Source organism: Mycteria americana, chromosome 1 (genome assembly GCF_035582795.1).
Source record: "Mycteria americana isolate JAX WOST 10 ecotype Jacksonville Zoo and Gardens chromosome 1, USCA_MyAme_1.0, whole genome shotgun sequence".
In the NCBI taxonomy this organism is placed as follows: domain Eukaryota; kingdom Metazoa; phylum Chordata; class Aves; order Ciconiiformes; family Ciconiidae; genus Mycteria; species Mycteria americana.
In genome coordinates, this window is record NC_134365.1 from 197,518,571 (window position 1) to 197,533,930 (window position 15,360).

The following is a 15,360-nucleotide window of genomic DNA, read 5'->3' on the forward strand; positions in this document are numbered from 1 at the left end:
CAGTAAAATATTTATGTTACTTGGAAATGGCAGGCCTAAAAGACTGGGTAAATGTGAAATTTGTGTTGCAATCTTTTTCTCTTTTTTATCTTTATGGATTCTAATTTGAATCTCTGCATTTTTATCCATTTGTTTACAAATTTGTTTTGCTTTGGTTTGTCTGTTTGGTTTCCCCCCCATAATAATTCATAGTATTTTTGAGAGAATATTCTGTCAGATTTTGTTGAAATTGGTCTATATGTCCAGAAGTCACCGTAGAATGGCATTGCCTTAGGAAACTAAGGTAAAACACTCTAATCAACTGGTTTGATTTGAGAAGTGATTGTTTTTCTCCTGATTTGAAGTAATGCGTGCAGGGATAGTAAAAGGCATGGCTTTCCTATCTCCCTCTTAGCACTAAAGTATGAATGATAGGGAAAAACAATATCATTCCCTGATAGAAACTGAGATATGAAAAAATCCTATCTTAAATTTCTTGTCATCTATTAGACTGAAACTACAGTTCTACAAGATGTGGTAACCCGTGTAGCAGCTTACTGCTGCTCAACCAGGGGAGGTCTCCATTGATAGTTAGCCGCTTTTAATGTATCACCTTTGGGGGTCTTTTCTTAAATAGGCTCAACTGCTAAAGCTTCAGAAAAGTAATAGGGGTCTTTTCTTAAATAGGCTCAACTGCTAAAGCTTCAGAAAAGTAACCTGGGGGGGGGGGGAGGAAGGATTGCTTTCTTCTGAGTATGAATTCCAGTGGCTTATAGATCCAGTGAGTGCTAGAGTTGATGAGAAAATAGAGGCGAGTAAGACTGTGTCACCAGGATTGGGAGAGAAGACATAGAACTGGAATAGAAGAGTATAGGATCTTGAAGGACACTCTTCTGTAATCCTGACTTTCATTAGTAGGACAATCTTGAAAGTTTGTGATCTTTCATTTTTTTCTGAAAATAGGGAAATTGCTGTAAACGTTAGTAGGCTTTTTTGCTGTTCCTCTTCAACTCACATTGTATGTGCAAGCAGCATGGGCAAAGGTCAGAAGAGGGCATGCTGAGAGTTCAAGGTGCTGAAAAAGATTTAAATGTCCAGTTCATGATCAGATGAGTTTCTAGAGATAATTCCAAATGAAAATTGATATGGAAAATGTTAGTAAATACATTAAATTACCATGAAGTACTTAGAACTTACTGCAATGTAACCATAACTTAGATGGGTACAAACATCTCTTGGGAGTGGAGGAGAAGAAACAACAAATACAGAAATAGTAGAAAGGGGGGAAATACATTGCTTTAATTTGGATTAGAATTATTGGTAATACATATGAGTGTACTTTTATAAACCTATTTGCAAGAAGTTCAGAAATAGGGCACAGTTAAATTTATTTTAGCTATATTTTTTTCTGTGTCTGTCTTTTTTCTATCTGCAAAATAAAAGTTAAAATATTTTTGTGTTTTCCTTTGTTTAACAGTGTTCTGCTTGGTCAAAGCCATGATGGCATTGTATTCAGCACCGATGATTATTTTCGTCAACAAGATGGATATACATATAATGCTGCTCAGCTTGGTGATGCCCATGACTGGAACCAGAAGAGAGGTTTGAATGCATAAGAGGAATCCTATTCAATTATGCTTATATTTAGAAAATAGAAGTATAGCTTAACGTGCATGTGTGTTAATAGTCTATATGAAAAGGAGTGTGTATATATATTATTATAGAGTATCTAGAAGTATATATTCAAAGTATTCTTTATATTTTAATTAATGTGTGTATATATATACATTAAAATTTGAACTTATAGAAGGTTCAGAGTTAAAAATAGAAAATCTCTCTTCTTTGTGCTATTACCTGCCAATTGTTACATTTGATACTAGTATCTTGATCAGAACTAAACCTTTTTAATGCTGGCAACAGCAGAGTATCCTATTTTTTTCCAGTATCTTTCCTGATCTGAGGTTCATCCAAAACTTAAAGAATTCCTTTCTAAGGAAGATTTTAGTTCACTTGTGTAGATTAACAGCTTTAGTAAGTCATCTTTCTTAATACCTAGCAGTGTCCAAAGGTTGGGTTTAATTGGTAAGGAAGTAGATACCTGGGGTGAGAAGGGTAGCAGACAGATTCTTGCTCTTTCTGTAGCAGTTTTCTAAGAATCTCATTATCCGTTTGATCTGCATCAAGGAGTGGACAAATGGAACAACTCCATCACCTGTGCATGCAGATTACTCTCTGTGCTGCAGTGTCTTAAGCAGAAGCTTCCTTCCTGTGTAGAGGACTGATTCTTTGCATCAAAAGATACAGAGGGCCAAGGAAAAAAAGTACATTCTCCCCTTTCCTCCCCCCCTCACCCTAGTGCAAAATTTATGACACATAGAGGAACACTTCTGTATGAACAGTGAAGGAATTTTTTAGAGCAATCATTAGAACATCAATTATAAAGAGCACTTTTGAGGTTGGAGTGCAGCAATAATTAGTACTTTGAATGAAGTTCCCAGTAGGAGCCTAAGGAGCGGAAGAGTTGATAAGGTAGCAGCTTATGGATGAGAGGGCTCAACACTTCACAATTATAAGACCACCAAAAAATTCTCACTTGATAATGGCTTCTAGCTCTTTCTGACAAGACCTTAAGATCTCTCTAGTTCTGTATCACTTAGTTACACAGTGTTTTTGCTAACCAGAACAGTATATAATTCAGTTATTCAGTGATGTTGATAGCAAGAACAAGAACAGCTCTGCTGTGTTGTATAGAACACCCCCCACTGCGAAACATTTGCCAGAATAGCTTTGGGTTGAAGTTATACTCAATTCTTACCTCCTGCTTTGACTAGATAGAGAGCTCTCTGACCTGAAGTACTTCAGAAGCTCTTGGTTTCATTTGTGTGTGGATCCTTGAAATACATGAAATGAGAACTTCAGGGGAATGGTAATCCTGATTGTTGGGATTCTTGTCTGATGAGTAAGTCTAGGTTAAAATTTCATATAGATTATATCAGCTGCATAAATTATTTATATATTTGTCATATTCATACGACAACATATTTAGCTAGAGCTTTATAATTCTCATGTCTGAATTATGGAGAAGGCAAAAATTTACTTTGTTCACAAATGAGAAAATTATTGTGTTAAAATTATCCTCTACCCCATTTTTGGGGAAGGACTGAATCTATGATATAGTAAGTATGAGAAAAAAATAGTTACAAGTGAAACCCATTAGAGAAAAAAATTAATTAATTTTAGATGAACAGAATTTCAAACTCTCAAATGTTTATAAGGCAGTGAATTACATACCTTGATACTAAAACATATACACATTTAATGGGAAGGTTGTAAGGTCAAGTGCACAAATATTAGGAAATACTAGAATTAATTTGCCACTGCGACTTTAATTGTGAAATCAATGTCACTCTTGCAGGGTTTTAGGCCCTTTAAGTTCACTTTTGTGGCTTTGCTAAGTGTCTCCTATTTTAGTTCATTGTGCCACTTCTACTGGAACTTTTGGCTGCCTTTGTGTTTTTAACATTGTTGACTCGACAGGTTGAGTTGGGATTTATCTGCTTTTTAAACTCTGTTTTGGTTTGGTTTTGACAGTGACTAATAAAATCAATTAATTAGTAACTTTTCTACTTCTAAACAAAACTATCTATTACATCAGCACACTTAGCACTTAGATCCATAGTGAAAACAAAATAGTAGAATATGTAAGCGGGTTGTAGCTATAATAATCTTTCTTCACAAGCTGTTGTAAATTAATGATGGTCCCATTATCTTCATTACAAAATTGGCTGTTCTCTTGCTACCTATATGAATCTTTTCTGAAATACATATTTCAGGATTTTTGCCTTGTTTCTGTCAGCCTACTAGTTTTCTTTTCTAGATTCAGGTTTCAGAAAGATCATTTGTGCTAGGTTAATGCAGCCAGGGCAATATATTTGTCTTTTTTTTTTAGTAGCTTTTCCCATCGATTCTTAGTGCTCTGTTGGAACCTATTTTGTCTTTGCTTTTTTCCTCCCTTCCATCTCCAAAGTTACTTCCCAGCCTGTTCATTTAATTTCTTCCCACTGTATGGATTGACTTCCATGAAGATAAATCCCTAGTTCTCTCCAATAACTTAGGGTTTTTCTCCTTCAGATCCCTGCTTCATTCAGTGTACAGATTGAGCAGTGTTCGCTAAATGGGCAGATATTCAACAGATGTATTTTTTTAATCCTTGCACTCATTGTGGATCTCGCTTTTCATTTAATGCATACGATTTTAACTTTGTTTAAAGGAACATTATTAATTCTCCTGGAAACTTTTTTGTATGAGTGTTATTTTGGTATTTTGAGCTTCAGATATTTCAGTTCTTTCATCTAGTCCATCATCTTAACTTTCCTGTGAGCACTAGTGGCATTATATTCTGAATTTTTCATTGGCAAGCTAAGGCATGGTTGCTAAAAACATCTTCCTATTTTGGATGCCAAACTTAGCAATTCAGATGTTTTCTTCAGGGTATGTAGTAGTAATTAAACTTCATATATTCAGAATAAATTTTCACTGTCTTCATATTCAGATAAGTTCATATCACTTCTGTAAGTGATACCTGTAACTTTTGAAATTGGGCAGCCAGAAAATGAAGATCATGCAAAGTAGTGGCCACTTGGAAAGAGGTGGGATTATGTTCAAGAATATTCACCAAAAGATGGTCCTTCTCCCTTTGCAGTCATCCCGACTTACTCATTATTTATCTCACAATTACTTAAAAAAAAAAAAAGAATGCTCGGGTCATGCTGATGATCTGATACATACCCCCGAATCAACTACAGAACAAGTCCATCACATGTGCGGTAGGAGTATATGGGAGGAAATAGCGCACAAACACGTATTTAAGGACAGTATGCAGTATGGTAATACATACGCCCTATAATTACTACACACCCAGCCTTAATTCAGGTATTTCCTAAGGTTCAGAGTTTTCCTTTGCAACCATAATGCTTTTCTTTTTTTTTTTTTTGCTTTTGCACCCTTTCTGTGTCTTTTAAAAGGAGGACTGAATCCTTGTTCTTTTCCTGCAAGAATTTTGAAATGTAAAATGTAAAATTCTTGATGTGTCTGTGGCTCACATTGCTAGTACTGCTTAGAACTAACTAAAAAAAAAAATTTTTTTCCCTTGGCTTCAATGTGTAGCATCAGAGCAATTGATTTTTTTTTTTTTAATGGAATTCATCTTCACAATGCTTCTGTAAAATAGATAAGGAATTATTACTATGTTTTTACTGATTAACTGAGGCACAAAGAAGCTGAGGACTAGATTTTATAAAAGCCTTACTTTCAATTGTAAGATGCTTTGGAGTAGTTGTAGGAGGAGTTGAGGAATCTTCATGAATCCGATAACCATAAGTTGGAAATCTGCTTCTCCATCTCGCTTAGTTTCAGGCTGCAAAAAGAACCTCATTTTCTGATTCATGCACAAAGTAGTTCTTTTATAAAGATTTAAAAGTTGTGTCCCTTTCTGCAAAGAACGGCAGAGGTCTTGCTTTCAAAACAAAAAGGTGAGGGAACTTAAAACAATGAAAATTTAGGTAGCCCATTTGTCCCAAAAGTGGGATACTCAAGTACCCTCTCCAGGTCCTCTCCTCTGCAGGAGTTCCTTCTGAACTTCTGGTAAGAATAGCTTAACTGCTGTCCTGGTTTGTATAAAATGGAGGTAGATATCAAGCTGATAAGGGTATAGAACTTGAGTTTTTCACTTCCTTGGGTAGGTCTCCGTTGTAGCATTATGTAGAAGCTGAATGTCATAATCATGCTTTCCAGATGTACTCAAAAAAAGTGGTTGTGCAATGTTTTTTTCAGGGACAAATCCTAGTAATGTGAGTTAGGAGTCCTCTGAGAATGCTTTCTGGACTGTGTAAGGGATTTAGAAGAGTGCTTGATCTCAAGATCAAAGTTAGGGTTAGGCATAAGGTAGCTGCTTAATTGATTTATCAAGACTCAAGCAGTCTTGAGCTTGCGAAGAGATAACCATTTTAGGCCTCAGGATAACATTAAAATGTTTTCTGTGCTGTGGAGCTGATGAATCTCAGGTAGCCAACAGATTTGCGTGTTTTGTCCCCTAAACTCCTCCAACCAAATTCAGTTCTGCACTGTAATCTCTAGGATGCTTCTGCTGGGTAGGAAGCAGTGTACTCTTGCTGGTCCAAAGTTAGAAGCATGCTACTGTGTAAGTGTCCTGCCAAACAAATTGCATCATGACTGTTCTCTGTCTGTCTTTCCATCAATAAAGACGATAATTTGGGTGTGCCTCCTTACCAGTTGCTGTTTTGTAGAACTCGGAAGCAGCTTATTATTCCTGAAGCTTCTGCCCTCTTTTGTATTTGGTAGAAATTGGCCAGTGAGTTCAAACATTATTCAAGTAAAGACAGCATGGTTGTAATTTTTTTTTTTTTTAATGGATCTCAGAAATATTTGATATGTGATGCCTTTCTGTGAAGATCACCTATTTCTTAGCATTTTGTTGGAGAAGAACTGCAATACCTAACCACAGGTCTCAGTTATGAATGCACCATGTGTTATCTGTCAGGGCTGATAAAGCTGGAACCAGGATATAGTTTCATACCAGGATCTCTATACTCAGCAGGACACAGACTTTCAGCAGTTCTGTTGTTCCTTTGACTTCTACACTTCCCATCTACCCCTTTGCATCAGTTCACCACCAGCTCTTTTTTGTGCCATTCACTTAAATTTTTCTTACTGTCTTGCTTCTACTTCTTTCCATTCCTGTCTCTACCTCTCAATGCTTTTATTCCTTTTCTTAGAACAGTGTGTTTCAGTCAGACTACATTAGTGCAAAAAACATCTGGAACAGTGTATTTACATTTACCGTTTTATTTGAGGTACCTAGTTGTTTATTAACTTGCACTATTTTTTGTTGCAGCAAAGCAAGCAATGGAGCAGGGAAAATCTCCAGTTATAATAGACAACACTAATACTCAAGCCTGGGAAATGAAACCATACGTGGAAGTGGTAGGTTTTGTTGTGTGATTATATCATCTGTTACAACTTTTCAAACTTATCTTCACATAGGATAAGTTGGTCTGTTTTGTCCAGAAACATTTTCCTTACTCAAGTTTCTAAAGAGAGACTGCTTGTTGATATGATCAGTAATTGGTAGGGCAATAGTTCAGACCAATTTAAGGATTGACTTGATCTAATCTGTTTAGCCTGGAATGAAAGCTAAGATGGGTTGGGGGTAAGCGAAATTCAGCATGCTACCACTGTACGGTTAATTACATCTGTTTATTATACTGGTCTATAAACTTTTTGTTACATTTTAGGTAATAATAATACACATGTATCACATTTTTCTTTGCTTGCTGCAGGCTCTAGAAAAGGGATACAGAGTGGAGTTCCATGAGCCAGATACTTGGTGGAAGTTTGATCCTGAAGAATTAGAAAAGTAAGGTTTATATTACAGAAATAATTGTACTTATATTTGTCTGTCTATCTATCTCTATATATGCACACATAAATATATATGTAGTACATTATATTTTATTCTGTATCTTATTTTAAGTATAAATATAGTACTTATACTAGTATAAAATGTATTTTATTTGAATAGGCATTTTAAGATATACCTTTAAATGGAAAAGTTATGGATGAACAGACAAATAAATAGAGGTCCTGTCTTGTTGGCCCAACAAGTCGATATTAAAATTTTGTTGGACGTGAGTAGAAAAATCATTGACCCCTGTGAGAATTGCTGCTATTATAATGAATAAGTATTCTGAGAAATTTGTTGCTACAAAACGCTGACGGCAAGAAACAGGTAGAAGGCAAAAAGAAATTATGCATTTTGCAGGGAGTGCATCAATGCAAGTGCTTTGTTTTGTTTAGTTTTATGGATGTCTCAGTGTCAAAGAACAACAGTCCATTACTAATCAGTAAAGGTTAAAAGGAAAGCTCATATTTTAGATTATTTTATTGCAACATTTTGTGAAATTGTGCCCAGTCTTCAGAGGATCTGACTTAGAGTACTGTTGGACATAGGTCATTGGACTTCTGGGTTGTGAGAGTGCCTGGGAAGCTGCTTATTATTCCTGGTTAATGTCTCTTTTGTCTCAGATGTATCTGCTTTAGGAATCTATGAGGTATCAAACCAATACAGGGATATTTCATTGTTTGAAATGTAATATAATATTTTAATGGCTGATCACAAAGAGTTCTCTCACTGATTGTCATTTTATATGCTTCCAACTGACTTTGTAAAGCAGCCTCTACAATGCACGAAGTATGTGTGTATAATACATTACTGACTTGGACTTTATTGTGTTTATAAATCTTTTAAAGTTTTCACCTTTTGCTCCTAAGCCACCACTAACTTATTTTTAGAGATGGAGTCCTCTCTCTGTAGGATGAATTGAAGTAAGTTTTTTGAGTTTGGGGAGCAGCACAACCAGGTTAGGAAACTGTCTTAGTAATCAGGCATTTCTAAGATGTTCAGTGTGAGACTTCTGTTACATGAGACAGACTAATTTTCCAGGAAAATTCATGTTTTCACATGGCCTTAACAGGTGACAGGATAAACAAATGTGAAGTGTTGTTACCATTGAATTTTATTGTCCAGTCATTAATTGTAAGAGTAAAGTTTATATCTTTCCCAAAACCAAAGGAAAACCCTTGAACTGTGAAGTGCTTGCTACCAGTTCTTAAGAGCTTCCTAGAAATGTTTTAGCAGCCCCAGTTGCTTTAAATATTTGAATAGAGGCCCATTGTCTGGAAACTTTATTTTTTGAGAGTTTAGGAAAAGTGGTAGTGTGAGGTTTCATTTTGTTTTTCAGTTGCTTATGGAGAGAGCTCATTTTTTAAGGCTTTTTTTTTCTGCCCATATTCATGTGTTTGGGAAATAGATAACGATAGAGATGTTATTGTAGTTTTGGGATTCCCCTTATGAATTTTGAGCTCAACATTTTGTGCGGTACCTGAGCAAATACTATGCTAATAATAAAGTTGGGTAATTTTATTAGTTGTCTGGAGTCATACATTCTAATTCCTTCCTAAACAGGATCACTTAAGACTCTTTGTTTCTGGTAGTTGGAATAAAAAATACACTACCTCCTACTTTAATTAGCAAAAGACTTTTCTTATATTTTGGATACCTGCTCCTCATTTATTTGCTTTTAGTAGTGCTGTCTAGATTGTTAGTAACTTTTTTCAAGTGATATGTCAGTATTCTAGAAGTCAGGTGCATTTTTGAGTACTATTTTTATAGGGTTGTTTCTGCCAGTGCTTAGTGTGCTTGAGAAATCTGTGAAAAGGATCTCTAGGTCAACAATGGATGAATTCTTGATGTCAAGAACATGACAGGTGTTTTAGCATGGAATAGGTGTCGGTGTCTTTTTCTTCCCATGTGCTTGTGAGGTACAAATTACCTCTAGAGTCACTCATGAGTGATTTTGCTTTTAGTTCAGTTTTGTGCACATAACTTTTGTGAAAACATCTTGACTCCGCAGAGATATGTCTTGCGGTAGTGCTCAAGACTTCCTGCATAGCATTTAGACCTTTATACAAAAGATTTTGTAGTTTGGTACCATTTTTAGGAAATCTTGAAAACTGCAGGTAAGAGAACAAACGAGTGGCAAAGTCACTGGTAGAAGAGAAATATTTTTTATTATTATTATTTTCTTTTTTAAGTGTTTAATAAGTGTTGGATGAAAAAATTACCCTCTGTCATGTTTGTGTGCTTTCTGAGTAGCTGGTCAGTTGGGAACTAGGACTTTAAAAAAAAAAAAAGTATCTGTTTGGTTCAAGCTTTTTGTGAATAACAGGTATCCTGTGTATAATCTGTATTTTGCGACAGATGTTTTAATTTTAAAAAAAGATAGATGCTGTGTAACTTCACACAAGTGAAATGCAAACATGTTTAATGTAATCTTTTTTCCTTCAGTATGGTCATAAAACTGCAATTTGGTATTGACTTCATTAAACTTGTGCTGATTCTTTGAAGTAGTCATGTTTATGCAGGATTACTTTGCCAGTATATTGGTATGTAAGATTCTTCTAGGGTAGAAGCATTTAATAGTGACAGAACTTTGCTTTTATCAATAGATTCTGTGTTCCTCCAAGCAAAACCAGCTTCCAAAGCATAACTATCTGTTAGAAGCTTTTGCTGGTATGTCTGTATTGGTTAAGGATAGATGGCTTTATGCTCTTTCAGCATAGCTAAGCTGCCAAAGGATGAGTGAAGACATGCCTGAAGAGGAGATCCCAGTATTAAATGACACTATACAGCAGATTTGTTTCCTTTTTTAAATTAGTTTCTATGCTTGATGTGATTTTGCTGTTGGTGTGATTTTATTATCCGGCCTTGTTCTTTAAGGAAAAGTACTTGCTCATTTATGAAGTGGTTATACACAAGTCCATTCAATTGTGGATGAGTGTACACTTTATGCCCAGAGCATTTGAGCTGTAATCTTTTTCTAGGAGTACTAAGATACGGAAAATACTGAATAACTTTGTGCTTCCACCATTTGGCATAAAAGGACTTAGACTTCCTCTTCTCAGTTTTTTTCTGTCATGAGAGTCAAGTGCTTTATGGAATCCCCATATTTCTAGGGGATTGGCTTTTTTCTCTACCACTAACCTTGTTCATATTCATGAATGAAATCAAAACTGTTAAGACTTGTTAACTGAGAAGTTAAATGTGCTGCTGCTCCTGGATTTCTTTAGCACAATGTAGAAATGAGTAGCATTTAAACAGTGAGCTGCTTGTGATGATCGCTCTAGCTTCTGATGTTGTCTCAGGGAAGAGTGCCTATGAGAGAAATACTCTACTTAAGCCTTTTCTTCCCAGAAAGAAAGCTGATAAAATACACCTTAAGGAGCCAGCGTAATTCTGAATACTTCTGAGATCACCAATTCTTCTCCCATTCTGAATGTGAAACTAGTGTGTACCTACAGTATGCTTCGAACCCTCATCAACTTGATACGTACTTCTTTGTGGTAATAATATGCACAAACTCCGGGGTGGGGGGAGGAAATCAGTCTTTTAAAATCTTTCTGTATAGAGTATCCTCTTTCCAGTACAGCCTGTTTGTTCCCTGTATTGATTTCTGCTCTACAGAACTGAGCAAGTTGCTAAGGTGCCTAGAGCATGCCTCTTCTGTCCCTGGCGGAAAGCACAAAGATGCAGGCATATATTCCCTATTGGTATGACTTGGAAATAATTCAGCTTGGACAAGGTTTCTTTGTGATAAGAATATATCGGGTTACAATAAATGGTTGTCTACACTATTGAAACATTTTGTTTATGTTTTATATCTGTTCTTTTAGATTCAGTTCTGTTACAGTGCTGGCAATTCTCTGACATTCAGTTTGTGCATGAGCCTTGTGATTGTCTTTTTGGCAGAGACCAAAATTTTCTGCTAACATGGATTTTAAGATCCTATTCCATAGATACTAAGGAGATAGATACATTCTAATGTAATGTCTAATGTCTCAGGTTCTTAATAGGCCAAGTTCTCACTGACAGTAGCTGTTTAGTAAACACTGCAAGAATAGGCCAATGCTTTCGGCCTCTCTTCCCTTATATGTGTTTTGGTGCATTTCTAAATTTACAGCAAGTATCAGTCAGAGCTAGTAGATAAAGGTATCATGAGCATGCCGTTCTGGTTCAAAACTAAAATTGCTCCTTATTTTATATAGAGATTTATTGATGAGAAAATATTCTGTCATTAAGTCTTGAAACCATATAGTTTCATTTTTTTATGTTAGTTTGAACATTGCTTTCATAAATAGTAGTCTATAATATTATTCATACCTCTACTCATTAGCTAGTATACCATGTAAAATCTGATGAATAAATAGAAAGCAAAGTCCTTCTAGGGTTATTTAGGTTACATAGTCCTGGTGAAAAACATCATATTTCTGTATGAAGAAGAATGACTGTATTGTTTTCTGTTATTTATTATATGCAGTGATGAACTGTTAAAATAAACCCTAACATGAGTTGAATATGAGAGAATGAGGATACAGTGTAATAAAAGTGAAATTTGAAATATGAAAAGCAAGAAGAAAAATTGTGAAATTAGAGTTTTTTTCTTTTTCTTAAAGACTGTAAACATATAAACATACCAGACAATTTATTTAAATTTTTATTTTTGTAGGAGGAATAAACATGGGGTCACTCGTGAGAAGATTGCTCAGATGTTGGAACGATATGAATATCAAATATCCATACCTATTGTCATGAATTCAGTGGTTCCTCCCCACAAAAACACTCAAAGGCCACCTCTGCAGCGAAGACATAGGTGGGGAAGCAATACAGACTCATGGAATTCTTTCAGTATTTCCAGTAGCCGATAAGACAGTTGCAGTCAGTTAATAAAAATCTGTTACTTGCCCTTCTAAAACACATCATCACCTCCAATAAAGTAGTGGATCTTCTGTGTTTTAAATAGGCCTATTTCAACACCATTTTCTTCTGGAGGTTGTTCCTTTAACAGACTTGCATGTAAATAAAATTGTACATTAAATGTTTTTTAAAACTATATTTATTACAATTGTAATAACTTTGATTTTAGTAAAATATTTAATATAGTATGACATATAGCAGAGTCTTCATAAACCTAAAACAATGATGTTGTCATATATCAAGTAACTGTTGAGCAGTTTTTTTAAAGAAGAGGTCATATTAGATATCTTTTAAAAGACAAAGCCCCAGAAGAAGAGGTTATTTATGTAATAACCTATTTTAATGATTGTCATTTAGTCGTCTTATCTTTTAGGAGATTTTTTTGAAAACAATTATGTCCTGGATTGTCCTTTTGTTCTGTTTGGCATGTATTGCCAATTGGCAAAATTTTGGCATGTATTTTCTGTTTTCAGTTGTGGTGTTTGGTTTTCTTTGTCTCAGAAGCTCATCTGGCAGCTGAAGCAACATTCTGCCAATACAGTATTCACCAGCCTTAAACTGTGCAACCTGAACTATTTTTTTATTTGTTTGTTCTCAGTGGTAGTATATAAACTATGATGGTGGCTGCACACCACTGGCTTTTTTGTGCTGACTAAAAAAACCTAAATTTTATCACTAAAACCCAAAAATTCCACAGCTATGTCTTTCTAAGTCAATTTCTTTCCTTTACAATAAAAATGCAGTATTAAAGCATTAGGCTGTCAAGTCCCAGTCCACGTTGGGATTCATCAATTCAATATAAATAGTGGATACAATTCTGTAAAACCATGTTGCACTCCTGATTTTGGTACAGCCGATGTAATCTGTTTAGCAAGTGACAAAGAATGAGCCAGCATGGAGATGGACTAATTTACTGCCCATTTTCTCTTAAAAAAATGATGAATTTGTAAGTTTTCACTTTGCTTGCTTTCTAACAGCTTGCTGTATTAATAAAATATATTTGTCTTCAGTGTTGTTTTAATAGTTCAACGCAACAGTTTTTATTATTTTCAAGCTTGTAGGATTTTATACAGATGAGCATTATTACTAACCTTCTAGCTGAAATAACCTATCTTCAGGTCTAACTACATTTGATTTCCTTATACACTGAATGAGTAAATCCTGAATAGGAAGTTTTGTCAAGAATGTGAGTATGTAGCTAAAAGAATTTTCATGGTTTCCTATTACTAATTTGGTGTAATAGCCATCAGAATTGGCTTTGGAATTTTGAAAATTCCAAAGCCAGTGGAATTTTTTTTACTTACAGACAATTTTTGAATAGGGCCTAAAAATTCCTTCATCTTTGAAGTCTGAATACCATGAAAGTTGAAAATCCAGGTATATAATGAAGTATCTTTCTGTGGGTTTCTACACCTATTGTACAAATCTAAATTTGTACAATTTAATGTATATCTGCAATAACATTTTCATAAGAGATTCTGTTAACTATAAAAGTTGAAGTGTGCAGTTCCACACTTTAGTAATTGTTTTAATTATTTGAAAAATAATTTAAAATGTTTCAATAGCGCATGGATTGTTAATATATTGAATTAAGTGTATATATACAAAAAGAAGCTCTCCAACTATATTGTCTTCACTCATTGTCTTTTATTCATACCAATTATGTTACTGTATTTTAGTTTTCATGGTTATCTTTTTCCATGTCTTAAAAGAATCATGGAAATCCTTGTAAATGGTCAGTAATACTTTAATTATCCCGAAGTTTTTTATATTTAAACATGAAAACATATTTCAAGTGAGAGGAAGATAAATAGGTTTTAGAAAGACTCATTTTATTTTCTCTATAGTACTTTAAGCCATAATAAAGTGATAAAATTTACTGAGGCTAATATTCACATTGTGTGCTAAGGTATAACAAAAAAGAGCTGATTATTGAAAATTGATGTTATGATCTCTTTTGGTACCTTCTGTCTTCAGTTTTTAAAGGAAATAGATTTTTTTTTTTTTTAGCAATATTTAATTAATATTTAAGTTCTCTTTAACTGAAATTTGTATTTAAGTAGATGTGAATTCATACTGTTTTAAAGTGCTGGAGCATTTTTTTGTGTTAAATTTTTAATAAATTATTGGTGGATGGTGAGTATATTTGATATGCAAAGCATGTTGATTGATAATAGACTTGCAGTTTGCAAAGGACACATAACAAGAAAGGAATGCTTTGCAACTTGGCACTGTATCAAACTTTTCTTGTAAACTGCTTAATCTGTAAAGCTGTATTCCAAGGTAAGTACGATGACATGGTAGGTGAAAACACAATGGAATTACGGTCTGTGTAACACATTTTTGTTTCAAGGTACGTTAATATTTCATGAGGATATGACAGTCATGGTCATACGTATATCTCAGACAGAAGTTGCTTTTACACTACAATATTTATATGTAAAAATAATAAAAAGATTATGTGAAATACATGTTGCAGGTATTGAATTTCTCCTGCTCCCTCACAAATGAGGAAAATTCCTTATTTTGTAAACGAGTATGTACAAGAAATGTAAGAACTCGCTGTTCAGTTAGACTGGGGATCTAAAACTTTTTACTATCTGGCATAGTTTTTATGCAATACACCTGTTGATGTAATGTACCTAGAATGAAGGTTTCCTGTTGTTTTAGATTTTTAGTGAATTGCTAGTTCATCATCTTTCATGAAATAATAGTGTCAGAATTTTTTTTTCTTAATGTAACTAGTGCATAGAACCTTAATGTTACGAATGCAAATTCTAAGTATCTGCTGCATACTTCAAGTTAGTGATATGTTTGGCAAGTAAATTTAAACAGAATAGTTAAGATACTCAGCTGTAGTTTTAACATCCTACTCTTCTAAGCGTGAAATTTAAATGAGAAGTAATTTGCAGAACATTCATAATTTGGTTCATGTAGCTGACCAGTTAGCATCAGCTATATAAGATTACATGTTGCTATAGAAAAAAATA

The 15,360-nt window shown here is 34.5% G+C and overlaps 1 protein-coding gene across 9 annotated transcripts in view; it reads left to right on the plus strand.

Moving 5' to 3' along the window:
- N4BP2L2 (NEDD4 binding protein 2 like 2) overlaps window positions 1–15,360 on the plus strand; it is a 52,881-nt gene that overhangs the window by 11,996 nt on the left and 25,525 nt on the right. For 7 of the 9 annotated variants that reach the window (XR_012773788.1, XR_012773787.1, XR_012773786.1 and 4 more), the window contains 4 exons: window positions 1,457–1,581; window positions 6,893–6,981; window positions 7,338–7,414; window positions 12,123–12,266. Coding sequence is in view for 6 of the 9 variants with exons in the window: in XM_075490779.1 (XP_075346894.1) it covers window positions 1,457–1,581; window positions 6,893–6,981; window positions 7,338–7,414; window positions 12,123–12,266 (435 nt within the window). In the remaining 3 variants the exon portion in view is untranslated. Of the gene's footprint in view, window positions 1–1,456; window positions 1,582–6,892; window positions 6,982–7,337; window positions 7,415–12,122; window positions 14,360–15,360 lie in introns of those variants that run through there. The other 2 variants (XM_075490784.1, XM_075490781.1) reach the window with 2 other exon arrangements.